The sequence below is a fragment of the Amblyraja radiata genome, chromosome 12, assembly GCF_010909765.2.
Source record: "Amblyraja radiata isolate CabotCenter1 chromosome 12, sAmbRad1.1.pri, whole genome shotgun sequence".
In the NCBI taxonomy this organism is placed as follows: domain Eukaryota; kingdom Metazoa; phylum Chordata; class Chondrichthyes; order Rajiformes; family Rajidae; genus Amblyraja; species Amblyraja radiata.
In genome coordinates, this window is record NC_045967.1 from 6,355,780 (window position 1) to 6,369,507 (window position 13,728).

At 46.5% G+C, this 13,728-nt stretch overlaps 1 protein-coding gene across 1 annotated transcript in view; it reads right to left on the reverse strand.

The window, feature by feature from the left end:
• slc16a2 (solute carrier family 16 member 2) overlaps positions 1-13,728 on the reverse strand; it is a 106,544-nt gene that overhangs the window by 26,040 nt on the left and 66,776 nt on the right. The window contains exon 3 of the mRNA XM_033030143.1: positions 1,779-2,208. Coding sequence (XP_032886034.1) covers positions 1,779-2,208 — 430 coding nt within the window. The remainder of the gene's footprint in view (positions 1-1,778; positions 2,209-13,728) is intronic.

Here is a 13,728-nt window from a genome sequence, read left to right on the forward strand (position 1 = left end):
CTTTTTCTCTTATCTCTCTATACCTATCTCTTCCGCTTTTTTCTTTTGTGCTTTTCGACTTCTCTCCTTTCTCTTCTCTTTGCTCTTGTGTCTCTGTTCTCTTCCTTTCTTTCTTCTCTTTTTCGCTTTCTCCTCTCTGCTTCTCGTCTTATGTCCTCTTGCTCTATGCTAGACACTCCATAGACCCGCTTGCTGGATTAAATCAGTGTGTCCAGGCAGCATCTCTTGAGAGAATGACTGGTGATGTTTTGGGTTGGACCCTTCTTCAGACTACTTAGGGATTAGGGAAACGAGAGATATAGATGTAAAGAGATAAAGAACAATGAATGAAAGATAGGCAAAAAAGTTTGGTCTACCAATGTATATTGAACAACGTAGATGAGGTTGGTGGAGGTGCAAGTGGACCTCTGCCTCACCTGAAAGGACTGTCGGGGTCCCTGGACAGAGTTGAGGGAGGAGGTATAGGGACAGGTGTTGCATCTTCTGCAGGGGAAGGTACCTGGGGGGGGGGTGGTTTGGGGGGGAAGGGATGAGTTAACCAGGGAGTTGCGGAGGGAACGGTCTCTGTGGAAGGTGGGAAGGGGTGGTGATGGGAAGATGTGATGAGGTGGGGAAAATTGCAGAGGATTATGTGTTGTATGTGGCAGTTGATGGGGTGAAAGGTAAAGACTAGGGGGACCCTGTCTCTATTGCGACTAGGGGGAGGGGGAGCAAGGGTGGAGCTGCGGGGTACCAAAGAGGCATGAGTGAGGGCCTCATCTATGATGGGAGAGGGGAACGCCCGTTCCATAAAGAATGAGGACATCTCGGATGTTCTGGTTTGGAACACCTCATCTTGGGGGCAGATGCGGCGTTGATGGTGGAATTGGGAGTAGAGGATAGAGTCTTTCCAGGAAGCTGGGTGGGAAGAAGTGTAGTCGAGTGGGTTTGTAATAGACGTCAGTCAATCGACTATCTCCTGTGATGGAGACTGTGAGATCAAGAAAGGGGAGGGAGGTATCGGAGATGGCACAAGTAAATTTGAGTGCAGGATGGAGATTGATGGGGAAGTTGGTGATGACCATGAGGTGTGCACGGGTGCAAGATAGGAATTATTTTTGTTCTCTCTCTTGCCAATAAATCTGACTTGTAACTAAACGGACGGGTGAACCTTTTTCTGTTCTGGTAACCAGTTTTCCCTCCACCTGGTGGACAATACCCTTTGGGTTCCCGCCGATCTTGTAGATGTAGAAGGACATCTCATCTCCCGAAATGATGCACCTGTACAGCATCATGGTGGTGACAAGTCACACACCTGGCGTCAGTCAGATCCTTCAACCTGTTCCCCAAGCAACAGCATTGTTATGAGATGCTGTGAATTCTTCAAAATTAAATTCAACTTTTGTATATCGGTTTGCACATCGGTATAAGATGAAGGGGAAAAGATTTCATAGGAATCTGAGGAGTAACTTGTTCACACAAAGGGTGGTGGGTGTATGGAGGAGGCAGTTGAGGCGGGGATTAGCGCAACATTCAAGAAACAGACAGGTACATGGATAGGACATGTTTGGAGGGGTATGAGCCAAATGCTAGCAGGTGGGATTAGTATAGCTGGGACATGTTGGCCTGTGTGGGCTGGTTGGGCCGAAGGGCCTGTTTTCATGCTGTATCACTCTAGGTGACTATATAGCTATCAATCTAATTTAGCAGAGGTGTAGAAGGTTTTCATTGCACAAATTTCTTCAGGATAGCGTCTACAATTTATGACAGAAAAACTCTTTCAGGTTTGCTCTACTTACCAAGTGAACGTATGGCACAAAGTAGCCGAGAACAGCAGTGGCAATTCCAAAGGCCCAAACTCTGTATGTTACTTTCCTGAAGACTCTCAAATTAAGGTACCTCCTGTACTGATGCAAGCACGTCAAGCAATTTGTTGAGTTAGTCTTCAAAGGGATCACGGGTATATAGGTGAAGGTGAGAAATATCTGAATGAAGAAGAAGACACTGAGAATCTGCAGGGTGTGAGCCAGACCCAAGGTATCACCAATCTTCTTCAAAAGGAGAGGCATGGTAATGGAGAAGACGCTGCTCCCTGCCGTCATCACTCCATTGGCCAGGCCCAAATGGCGTCGGAAGTAATGACCGAGGATGACTAACGATGGCTGGAAAGCAAAAGATGATCCACATCCAAAGAGAACTCCATAGGTGAAACACCTCATCTCCAACGACCTGTCGAACAAAATGGAGAGGTGCGTTAGATCAGGTGGCTGCTCCCCTTAAAGAATAAGACTTGCCCTTATTCGGGTCAACGCTTCCCTCAAAAACCATCCCACAGGTGTGAATGATTTCATTTTATAAAGTCATATGATGCAGGCCAGTCCAGTCCCAGGGAAAGCAACACAAGCTCAATGTTCATTTCCATTTACTCTCAGCAGATAATGAACCGATCCATGCATGTGGCAGGGTGTTATTGATATTAGAGCACAACTTGCCCACGCTGCTACAATGGCCGTCTCCAACAACGGGAAGTCTAATCATCTGCCACCTGACATTTATTGGCATCACCTTTGTGGAATCCAGCCCCAACATCCCGGGGGTCCTCAAACTAAAAGCTACTGAAGCACCCACCAGAATTCTGCGGCTGCAACAGAAGCTGAGAGGTTGGGTATGTGAGCAAAGTGACCTCCATCCCAATACTATGATACCTTCCCAACATGTACAAGGTGTAATAGAAAAGCCTTTACTTGCCTCTCATTCTAACACACAAGAAACCTGGCATCATCCAGGTCGGAGCAGCCAGCTAGAATTGACAGCCATTCGCTACCCTAAACCATAATTCCCTCCATCGCTAGAGAAACAATGACGGCTCCTTGTACTGTCAACAAGATCCACAGCAAGTATGTTGGACACCGCTCATCTTGAGGAAATGCGATTCCTCCTAATGGATAAATCAGACCAATTCATAACGAGTTGGTCTCCATTCGTCGTTTTTTTGGAATCATATGGTGCAACACAATTGTAAAAAATAACTTTCAGGACTGGACGAGGGTTGGTCAAGATTATAAATAATGATCTCCTTTTCTTTTTTATTTTATTTTATTTTCTCTATTTTCTCTCTCAACTTTCTTCATTTACTCGTTTTCTTTTTTCACACACTATATATTTCACATCTTTCTATCCTTTACTATCTAACTTCTTTTTCTTATTCCAATCTTTTTTCAATGTAACAAAAAAAAAAAAGAAGTTGTACATAAAATGTATTATGAAAATATATATTAGGCACTTTGGTGCCATATGACTGTACTTACTTCTAATAAAATAAAATATTAAAAAAAAAAAAACAAGATCCACAGCACTACATGTCACAGTTCATCCCACGGAATTGGTACCTACAACACACTGCAAATTTTAAATTTCACCTGGTGTGCAGTTTACTTTGAAGATAGACACAAAATGCTGGAGTAACTCAGCGAGACAGGCAGCATCTCTGGAGAATGGGTAACGTTTCGGGTCGAGACCCCTTTACAGTCCCGAGTCTACTTAGCAAATTAGACTAGTTTTAAACCCTGCTTTTCCTTTGCAATTTGAATAGCAAAAAGAATGGTCCGTCCATCCATCCATCCATCCATCCATCCATCCATCCATCCATCCATCCATCCATCCATCCATCCATCCATCCATCCATCCATCCATCCATCCATCCATCCATCCATCCATCTATCTATCTATCTATCTATCATATATTAAAACTCTGTGTGTGTGTGCGTGTGTGTGTGTGTGTGTGCGTGCGTGCGTGCGTGCGTGTGTGTGTGGCGTGTGTGTGTGACTGCCTTTGAGACGTTTTTCCTAGAAAACCAAGCGCCGAAAAGGGGACATTTTTACATATTTCAGTAGAGATTTTCCTTGTGATTTTAGAAATCCACTCCTCTGTACATTTGGTACATTATTTTCCTGACTTTTTATTATAATTGTTGACCAATCTGACCTTTTTTTAAAAATCTGACCGCTGCCCAGCTGCTGACGTTACAATAACAGTTAAATATTTACATCTTCTGGTAGAAATTTACCTTATCATTTCAAAAATCCAATCCTCTATAAATTTGGTCAATTATTTCCTGAGATATTCACTAAAATTTATAACCAAACTGACATTTAAAAAAAATATTAAGGGTGCCCAGCTACTGACCTCACAATGCCTTTCCTCATTACAGCAAGTGTAGCAACTATTCGACTGCCAGCATGAGCTGAGTCCTGATAATATAGACCTCACCCACTCCCTTCTCACGGCCTACCATCTGGACTGGAGCGGCGTTTCCTGTCGGAGACCGGCCAGAGCTTCGGCGGCGGCGCAGCGCTGAAGCACCATCACGGAGCGGGCGATGCCATACCGAGGATCGCTGTGTGGTAAGCTCCGGAGTGCTGAGACCGCCGACTCCAACATCGCGGAGCTGTGGAGCGGAGCGTCCAGCTGCGGGCGGCGCTGACTTCAACATCGCGGAGGTCTGGATCTTTCGCCGAGATCGCCAGTGTTGGACCTCCAACCAGCGTGGCCTGTGGACTTCGGGAGCCATGGTCTCAGGGGAGGAAGCGGCCGTTCCAGACACTCCAAGCCGCTGAAAGTGTTCTCTCTGAAGCCGGAGCTCCATCATCCGGCGAGAAAGCCTGAAACATCGGACCGCTGTCGCGGAGACTGCAGAGTCCTCAATAGGCTCGACCATGTGTGAATAAGAGGAAGAGGACTGGACTTTGTTGCCTTCCCTCACAGTGGGAACCATTGTGGGGGATGTTTTTATGTTTAATGTTAAATACTTTAATGCTGTGTTTTATTTCTATTTGTGTGCTGCAAATGGCAACTCAAATTTCACTGCCCCAATTGGTGTATGACAATAAATGTCCTTTGACCTTTTGCATGGTAGGCGGAGCTTCTACTAATAAAGCACTACAATTGGTTAGTGTGGAGTAACCAATCTCCATCTATCCTTGTAGAAATGAAATGAAGCACAACTAAATGCAAGCCAATGAGCAGAAACACATTAATACGTGATGGCGAAATAATACGGTACCCAAAACGCTAATAATGCATACAGGGATGTATAGATGGTTACACAAAATCTCCATATCTAAGTGGTGGCCTACCGACCCGCCCGCACGCGGCGCTATAGATCCACGTCTCCTCCTTTCACCGTAGAAGTGACCGGGGACGGTGCCGGAGACCGGCAGAGTGGAGGCGGCGAAGCTGGTGAGTGGGGCGTGATCGTTGTGGTGAGGCCGCAGGGGACACGGTCAGGAGTTGCTCTGCAGCAACTGGGCACGAGGGAGGAGTCAGCCCGACAGTAGGAGGGTACATCAGACGTGTGGATACGGAAATGCAGGACATGGTTCCTTCACAGGAAGGAGATGTTGACGGTTGCATCTGTAAAGGTCTCCGTCGGCGCTTACCAGGTAAGAGCGCGGTTCTTTGGCAGGGTTGTGAATGTGACCCAAATGGCCATAGCCCTTGTCGGTCTGAAGGCGAACAACTTGACTGCTAGAGAGAGGTTTAAGTGGTTTGCTGGACTTGTCGAAAGATTGTTTCTGTGCATCACATTTCAGCTGGAGTTGCTTCTGGACAACGGGAGGTGAATGGACCTGTGGCTGCAACAGCTGCTGGGGCTTGGGCGCGACATCAGGCGTTGGGCTGGCGACCCCAGTATTGGGTCATGGGCGATGTTCCTTAAGTTGCGCAGGTCCAAGTAAACATCAGATTTAGCAAGGCTCCATTAATTGTTTGTCAGCCTGTTCCGCGAGTCCATTAGACTGTGGAAATTCAGGGCTGCTGGTGACATGGCGAACTGACTACCGTTATCAGACAGGAGGCGTGCAGGGGCGCCGTGCACGGAGAAGTGGCGTGACAGCTTTTGGATGACTGTGTTGAATGTGATGGCTTGGAGTAGGTCAATTTCGAACCAGCCCGAATACGAGTCAACGAGAACCAGATAGTGTTTTAGAAGGAACTGCAGATGCTGGAAAATCCAGATAGTGTTTTCCACGCCATTCGAATATGTCGGTAGCAGATTGTGCAGTCTTTGAGTTTTTCTCGTATATACTTGGTCATACCAGGCCAGTAAAACATGCTCTGCGCTTGATGTAGGGTTGCTTCCACAACGGGGTGGCCCCAGTGGACGGCATCAAAGTATTTGTCCCGAAGAACAGTTGGGATGACTGCTTTGTGACCCTTGATTATAACCCCGTCCTGTAATACCAGTTCGTCACGAACTAGGTAGTATGGGCGAATCGCAAGTGGGCCACTGTGTTGTTTACCCGGCCAGCCACCCTGGATGACTGAGGACAGTAATTGTAGAGTTTCATCGGCAGCCGTGTGCTCTGCCAGGCTGCTTAGACATTCAATAGGTACGTACGACACCATCATTACCGTGAACTGGTCCTGTTCTGGGGGCTGTTGTTCGCTGGTTTTGCGCAGGGCTCTCGATAGAGTGTCAGCTATGTGCATGTCCTTGCCCTTTTTTGTAGTCTTTAGTAAAGTCAAAATGCTGTAGCTGCATCATCATCCATTGCAGGCGAGCCGGAGCGGCGTGAATGGATTTGTTCAGAATGGTAACCAACCATGGTCTGTTTCCACAAGCACAGATTTGCCAAGAAATGTCTTTGAATTTTGTGCAGGCAAAAACCACGGCAAGCAATTCCTTTTCGATCTGGGCATAACGTTGTTTAGTTTCAGTCAGAGAGCAACAGGCTTGCAGTTGGCATCCATGGAGGTCTGTAGGCAAGTAGTGCCAAGTCCATATTGGGATGCATCACATGTGAGTGTCATTGACAACTCTAAAGCAAAGTAGGCGAGGGTGGGAGCGCTGGCCGGCTGCAACTTAATGATTTTGAAAGCTCTTTGGTGCTGTGGGTACCAGGACCAGGCAGTGTCCTTGTGAGTCAGTTCCCGCAGGGGGGCAGATATATCGCTGAGGTTGGGAATGAATTTCCCCAGTAGTTGACCATTCACAGGAATCTCTGTAAACTCGTAACGTCAGTGGGGACCGGCATCTCGTTGATGGCAGTGGGCTTGGATGATGTTGTTGGATTGGCATAACTCACACACAGTGATTAGGATCCAAAGATTTTTATTAGCAATTCAGCATAGGTAACTTCATCTTAACACACAGCTCAAGACTGAGAGAGAAAGGGAAAAGGGTTTTCTATCAAACCTGTGAGCGGAGCTACAGTATGACTCATAGCATGAGTGACATTGATCTACAGATCATTACTGGTGAAAATGTGGCCGACATAGTTGACTTCTGTGACATGAAATCTGCATATTAGAGGGTTAAACTTGAGGTGAATGTCTTTGGCACTATCTAGTACTTTTTTTAGATTGCCATCATGTTCAGCCATGTCGGGACCGGCAATGAGAACCTCATCGTCAATGATGGCGCACGGATACCCCGCAAACAATTGTTCCATTGTGCACTGGAAAACCTCGCTAACAGAGTTGATGCCGAAGGGCATCCTCAGGAATTTGTAGCAGTCAAAGGGGGTGCCAAACGTGGTGAGAATGGATGAGTCAGGATCCAGCGGGATCTGCCAAAACAAACTTTTGGCATCCAGAACAGAGAACACAGATGCACTGCCTATCTGAGCAGCAACTTCGTCTACCATTCGCATCGGGTGGTGTGGGCGTTTGATCGCTGTGTTTAGGTCTCTGGGGTTGATGCAGATTTGGATTTCTTCCTTGTTTTTCTTTGTTGCAACCACCATGGTGGAAACCCAGTCGGACGGGTCAGTAACCGTAGCAATGACACCCAGGGACACCATCTGCTGGCGCTCATTTTATGCTCTGTCGCGCGTAGCATGCGGAATGCAGTGTGGTGCTCGGACCACAGGTGTAACATTTGGATCAGTGGCGTTATTGTACTTGATGGGCAGCTTTCCAAGTTTGTTGTCAAATAGTTCTTTGTATTGTGAGATTATCTGCTCAGTGGAGCCCTCAGTGGGAGAGATTTGATGGACAGCAGGCCCAAAGGTGACCAGGCCTAGATCCTGGCATGCGTTGATGCCAAGCAGAGTTGCAGGATCCCCCCGAACAATGAAAGACTTCAGTTTGTGAGTTGTGACTCCACGTTGCAATTCAGTTCAGTTTCTCCAAGTGGGATCAGTACCTCTCCCCCATAGGCTCGTAACGTGCCGTAGTGTTTTCAATATGTTCAGTATTACGAATTTGTTTAAATTCATATAAAGACATGACATTACATTTCGCACCAGCGTCAATCTTTGCAAGCACAATGTTGTTAACGAGGAGAGAGACTTCAGGGTCAAGTTGCTTGTTAGTGGAAGCAAACAGGGAGTGAATGTCTGACAATAGACAATAGACAATAGGTGTAGGAGTAGGCCATTTGGCCCTTCGAGCCAGCACTGCCATTCAATGTGATCAAGGCTGATCATCCCTAATCAGTACCCCGTTCTTGCCTTCGCCCCATATCCCCTGACTCCGCTATCTTTAAGAGCCCTATCTAGCTCTCTCTTGAAAGTATCCAGAGAACCGGTTTGGAGCTCATGCGTTCACACAGACATCCCACCAGCGCTCAGAGAAGCTGCCTAATTCAGGACAGAATTCTCACTATTTGCTTGATCACTCTGGTTAACAATTGTTAACCCAAAATAAACAAACCCATTTCTAACTGACTCTCCTTGTGTACGACCACTAAAATAAACGCCTTTTAAAACTCACTGCCTTCTCTGGATCAATTGCAAACGTTGTCTGTCCTTAATCTAAAGTACAATGTAGATTCCAATGTAGATTCCAATCATTGCTCAATGGTATGGTTTGAATGGCGTTGTTTGAGTGGGGTGGTGAGAGGCTGCATGTCTGAAGATCAAATAGGGAGTCAAAATAAGGAAGTATTGTTTATTAATTATAGGTGTGACTGCACCAGGATCTCTCTTCAGCAATGATACTACTTTGAAAACCATGCCAGTTCATTTGAGTTAACACTGGAGGCGTGTCCTTACTAACTACCACACATTAACTTTTCCAGAAGTCATTTGAGGACATGACTCAATTACAATGCAAAGACTCCTGCATGATTAAACAGTGCCCAGTTATCGTGCAGGGGCAACTAATGAAGGGCTAATTGGGGGAAGATGGGGTATGAGCTGGACTGTAGCCCCCAATGAATCCAGGTCCTGGTAAGAGGGAAGTCTCACCGCCACGTGACAGCCTCCCTCCAGCTCTGCGCATTTATTAAAGAATACTCTTGACTAAAATGTGCCAACTTCAAATGTTTTTATTCATGAACGCATCCTGATCACATGGCCCAGCTGCGCTGTGAAATGGAAGGAACATGCTGGTAACTTTCAAAAGTTAATTGAATAAATACTTGAAGGGAAAAGACATTTGGAAAGTTCTGGAAGAAGAGGAGAGAGAAACGAATTAGCTAACTTTCTCAAAGAGGCAGAACGAGCACAGGCAACCAAGTGGATAAACTGAGTGTGCAGAGGGTGAAGCCAGTGAGTGTTTATATCAAGATAAATATCAAACTGCTCTCTGCATCAAAATGGAATATCAGAGAAAGTGGATTACGTGAAAGAATATGCCTTGCTGGCACAACAACAAGGCTGGGCATGACGCAGTTTTGAAGCTACCTCGTTTTAAACAAGAAAGTGATTGATATCTAACAAGACAATGTTTACAGTGCTCTGGGGAAAGAGCAGGGGTAGGGGAATCTTGCATTTCTCCACTCAAAATGGCGTAGCATGCCAGAGAAAAATACCCTCCGTTCAAGCTGTGACATGCTACAGTTCCCAACAAGAAAACAATCAGTTCAATGGAAGTTTCCTATTCTTTAGAAATATAAAATATTGTCCAGAAAGTCAAAGGGATGCAGAGCCTCGGGCATGGAACATGTGACTGAACATCCATCATGTCACTGCCCCTGGCACCTATTCAAATCACTGACATTTACTTCAACAGACGGTGATACAATTCCAGCTCTCTGTGTGTATGTGCATGTGTTTGTGTGTGTACGTGCATGTGTGTACGTGCATGTGTATGAGTGGGTGTGGGTGTAAGTGCGTGTGTGTGTGTAGTGCATGTGTGTGCAGGTGTACGTGCATGTGCATGTGGGTGTACGTGCATGCATGCGCGCGTGTGTAGTGCATGTGTGTGTACGTGCATGTGGGTGTGTGTGTACGTGTATGCGCATGCGGGTGTGTGTACGTGCATGTGTGTGTACGTGCATGTGTGTGTGTGTATGTATATGTACATGAACGTGCATGTTTATGTAGTGCATGTGTGTGGGCGTGCATGTGCTTGTATGTGCTTGTGTGTGTACATGAATGTGTGCGTACACAAGCATGTGTGTATGTGCATGTGCGTGTGCATGCATGTGTGAACATACATTGTGTAAATACATGTATGTGTGGACGTGCATGAGTGTACATGCATGTGTGTAAATGAATGTGTGTGTGGACGTGCATGTGTGTACGTGAATGTATGTGTGTACATGCATTTGTGTACAAGCATGTGTGTACATGCATGTGTGTGTACGTGCATGTGTGTGTGTAGTGCATGTGTGTGTACATGCATGTGTGTGGACGTGCATGTGTGTTTGTACATGCAGGTGTACGTGTGTGTGTGTGCATGTATGTGTATGTAGTGCATGTGTGTGTACGTGCATTTGTGTGTGGATGTATATGTGTGTGTGTGTACGTGCATGTGTATGTCTGAGTGGTGCATGTGTGTGTACGTGAATGTGTATGTGTGTGTGTGAATGTACATGTATATGTGTGTGTGCGTATGTGCATGTGTCTGTGTGCGTGCATGTGTATGAGTGGGTGTGGGTGTACATGCATGTGTGTGTGTAGTGCATGTGTGTGTGTGTGGATGTGCATGTATGTGTGTGGGTGTACGTGCATGTGTTTCGTGCATGTGTGTCTACGTGCATGTGGGTGTGTGTATGTGTGGGTGTGTGTATGTGCATGTGCGTGAATGTGCATGTGTGTGTAGTGGGTGTGCATGTGTGTATGTGCATGTGTGCGTACGTGCATGCATGTGCATGTGGGATTTGTGTGTGTGTGTATGTGCATATGTGTGTGTGTGGACGTGCATGTATGTGTGTGGGTGTACGTGCATGTGTTTCATGCATGTGTGTGTGTGTGTGTGTGGACGTGCATGTATGTGTGTGGGTGTACGTGCATGTGTTTCATGCATGTGTGTGTGTGTGTGGACGTGCATGTATGTGTGTGGGTGTACGTGCATGTGTTTCGTGCATGTGTGTCTACGTGCATGTGGGTGTGTGTATGTGCATGTGCGTGAATGTGCATGTGTGTGTAGTGGGTATGCATGTGTGTATGTGCATGTGTGCGTACATGCATGCATGTGTGCATACACATGCATTGTGTGTGTACGTGCATGTGTGTGTAAATGCATGTGTGTGTAAATGCATGTGTGTGTAAATGAATGTGCATGTGTGTACGTGCATGTGTGTGTACATGCATGTGTGTGTATGTGCATGTGGGATTTGTGTGTGTGTGTATGTGCATATGTGGGTGTGCGTAGTGCATATGTGTGCGTGCAAGTGCACGTGTGTGTATGCGTGTGTGTACGTGCATGTGTGTGTACATGCATGTGTATGTACGAGAATGTGCATGTACATGCATGTGGGTGTGTTCATGCATGTGCATGTACATGCATGTGCATGTTTGTCTACGTGCATGTACCTGCATGTGTGTGTGTGTGCGCATGTGCATGTGAATGTGTGTACGTTCATGTGTGTGTGTTATGCATGTGTGTGTACAAGCTCGTGTGTGTGTAGAGGGTGTGGTTTTTGTGCGTGCATGTGTGTGTACGTGTATGTGTGTGTACATGCATGTGTGCGTGTACATGCACGTGTGTGAGTGTGTATGTGGGTGTGTGTGTAGTGCATGTGTGTGTATGTGCATGTGGGTGTGGGTATTTGTGTGTGTGTGTACATAGTGCATGTGTGTGTACATGCGTGTATGTGTGTGTACGTGTGTGTGCACCTGCATGAGTGTGTGTGTGTAGGTGCATGTGTGTGGACGTACATGTGTGTGTATACATCTGAGTGTGTGTGTGTGTAGTGCGTGTGTGTGTGTGTGTGTGTGTGTGTGTGTGTGTGTGTGTGTGTGTGTGTGTGTGTGTGTGTGTGTGTGTGTGTGTGTGTGTGTGTGTGTGTGTGTGTGTGTGTATACATGTGTGTGTGTGTCTGTGCGTATACGTGTGTGTGTGGGGTTGGGGGCTGTAGGGGAAGGGTGGATGCGGAAATCGAGATGTTGTGTGCAGTGCGTGAGTTATGCGCAACAATATATGAGGGGAACATTCAGAACACCAATTTCAAATATTTCCTCCAAAGGAGCTTAAACCCGTTGTGTCCCATGTTCACACGGGAGGGCTGGTCCCCCAACGCAATATTCCACCTCTCCAGCAATTCCAATATTGGTGGCCAGTGGGGGGTGGGGGGGGGCTTTTGGGAGCGCAAATATGGCTGTTGTGGGCTGAAGGGACTGGTTTCCAGAGGGTTAGTATGGACATTGTGGGTCGAATGGATTCTTGGGCTGAGACTCAGTCACTCATGCCTGGTGTGCTGGCAGCTCACTCACCCACGGCTGGTGGGCTGGCAGTTGACACACGGCTATTTCTTGAAATTCCATTTCAAGCAGGGTGCAAGGCCACCAAATTCTAGTGCAGTTTCCTACCACTTCAAGCAGGGTGCATAGCCACCAAATTCAAGTGCAGTTTTCTACCACTTCAAGCAGGGTGCAAGGCCACCAAATTCAAGTGCAGTTTCATACCACTTCAAGCAGGGTGCAAGGCCACTAAATTCAAGTGCAGTATCATAACACTTCAAGCAGGGTGCAAGGCCACCAAAGTCAAGTGCAGTTTCCTACCACTTCAAACATAGAAACATAGAAATTAGGTGCAGGCCATTCGGCCCTTCGAGCCTGCACCGCCATTCAATATGATCATGGCTGATCATCCAACTCAGTATCCCGTACCTGCATTCTCTCCATACTCTCTGAACCCTTTAGCCACAAGGGCCACATCTAACTCCCTCTTAAATATAGCCAATGAACTGGCCTCAACTACCCTCTGTGGCAGAGAGTTCCAGAGATTCACCACTCTCTGTGTGAAAAAAGTTTTTCTCATCTCGGTTTTAAAGGATTTCCCCCTTATCCTTAAGCTGTGACCCCTTGTCCTGGACTTCCCCAACATCGGGAACAATCTTCCTGCATCTAGCCTGTCCAACCCCTTAAGAATTTTGTAAGTTTCTATAAGATCCCCTCTCAATCTCCTAAATTCTAGAGAGTATAAACCAAGTCTATCCAGTCTTTCTTCATAAGACAGTCCTGACATCCCAGGAATCAGTCTGGTGAACCTTCTCTGCACTCCCTCTATGGCAATAATGTCCTTCCTCAGATTTGGAGACCAAAACTGTACGCAATACTCCAGGTGTGGTCTCACCAAGACCCTGTACAACTGCAGTAGAACCTCCCTGCTCCTATACTCAATCCTTTTGCTATGAAAGCTAACATACCATTCGCTTTCTTCACTGCCTGCTGCACCTGCATGCCTACTTTCAATGACTGGTGTACCATGACACCCAGGCCTCGCTGCATCTCCCCTTTTCCTAATCAGCCCCCATTTAGATAATAGTCTGCTTTCCTGTTTTTGCCACCAAAATGGATAACCTCACATTTATCCACATTTATTCAAGCAGGGTGAAAAGCCACCAAAGACAAGTG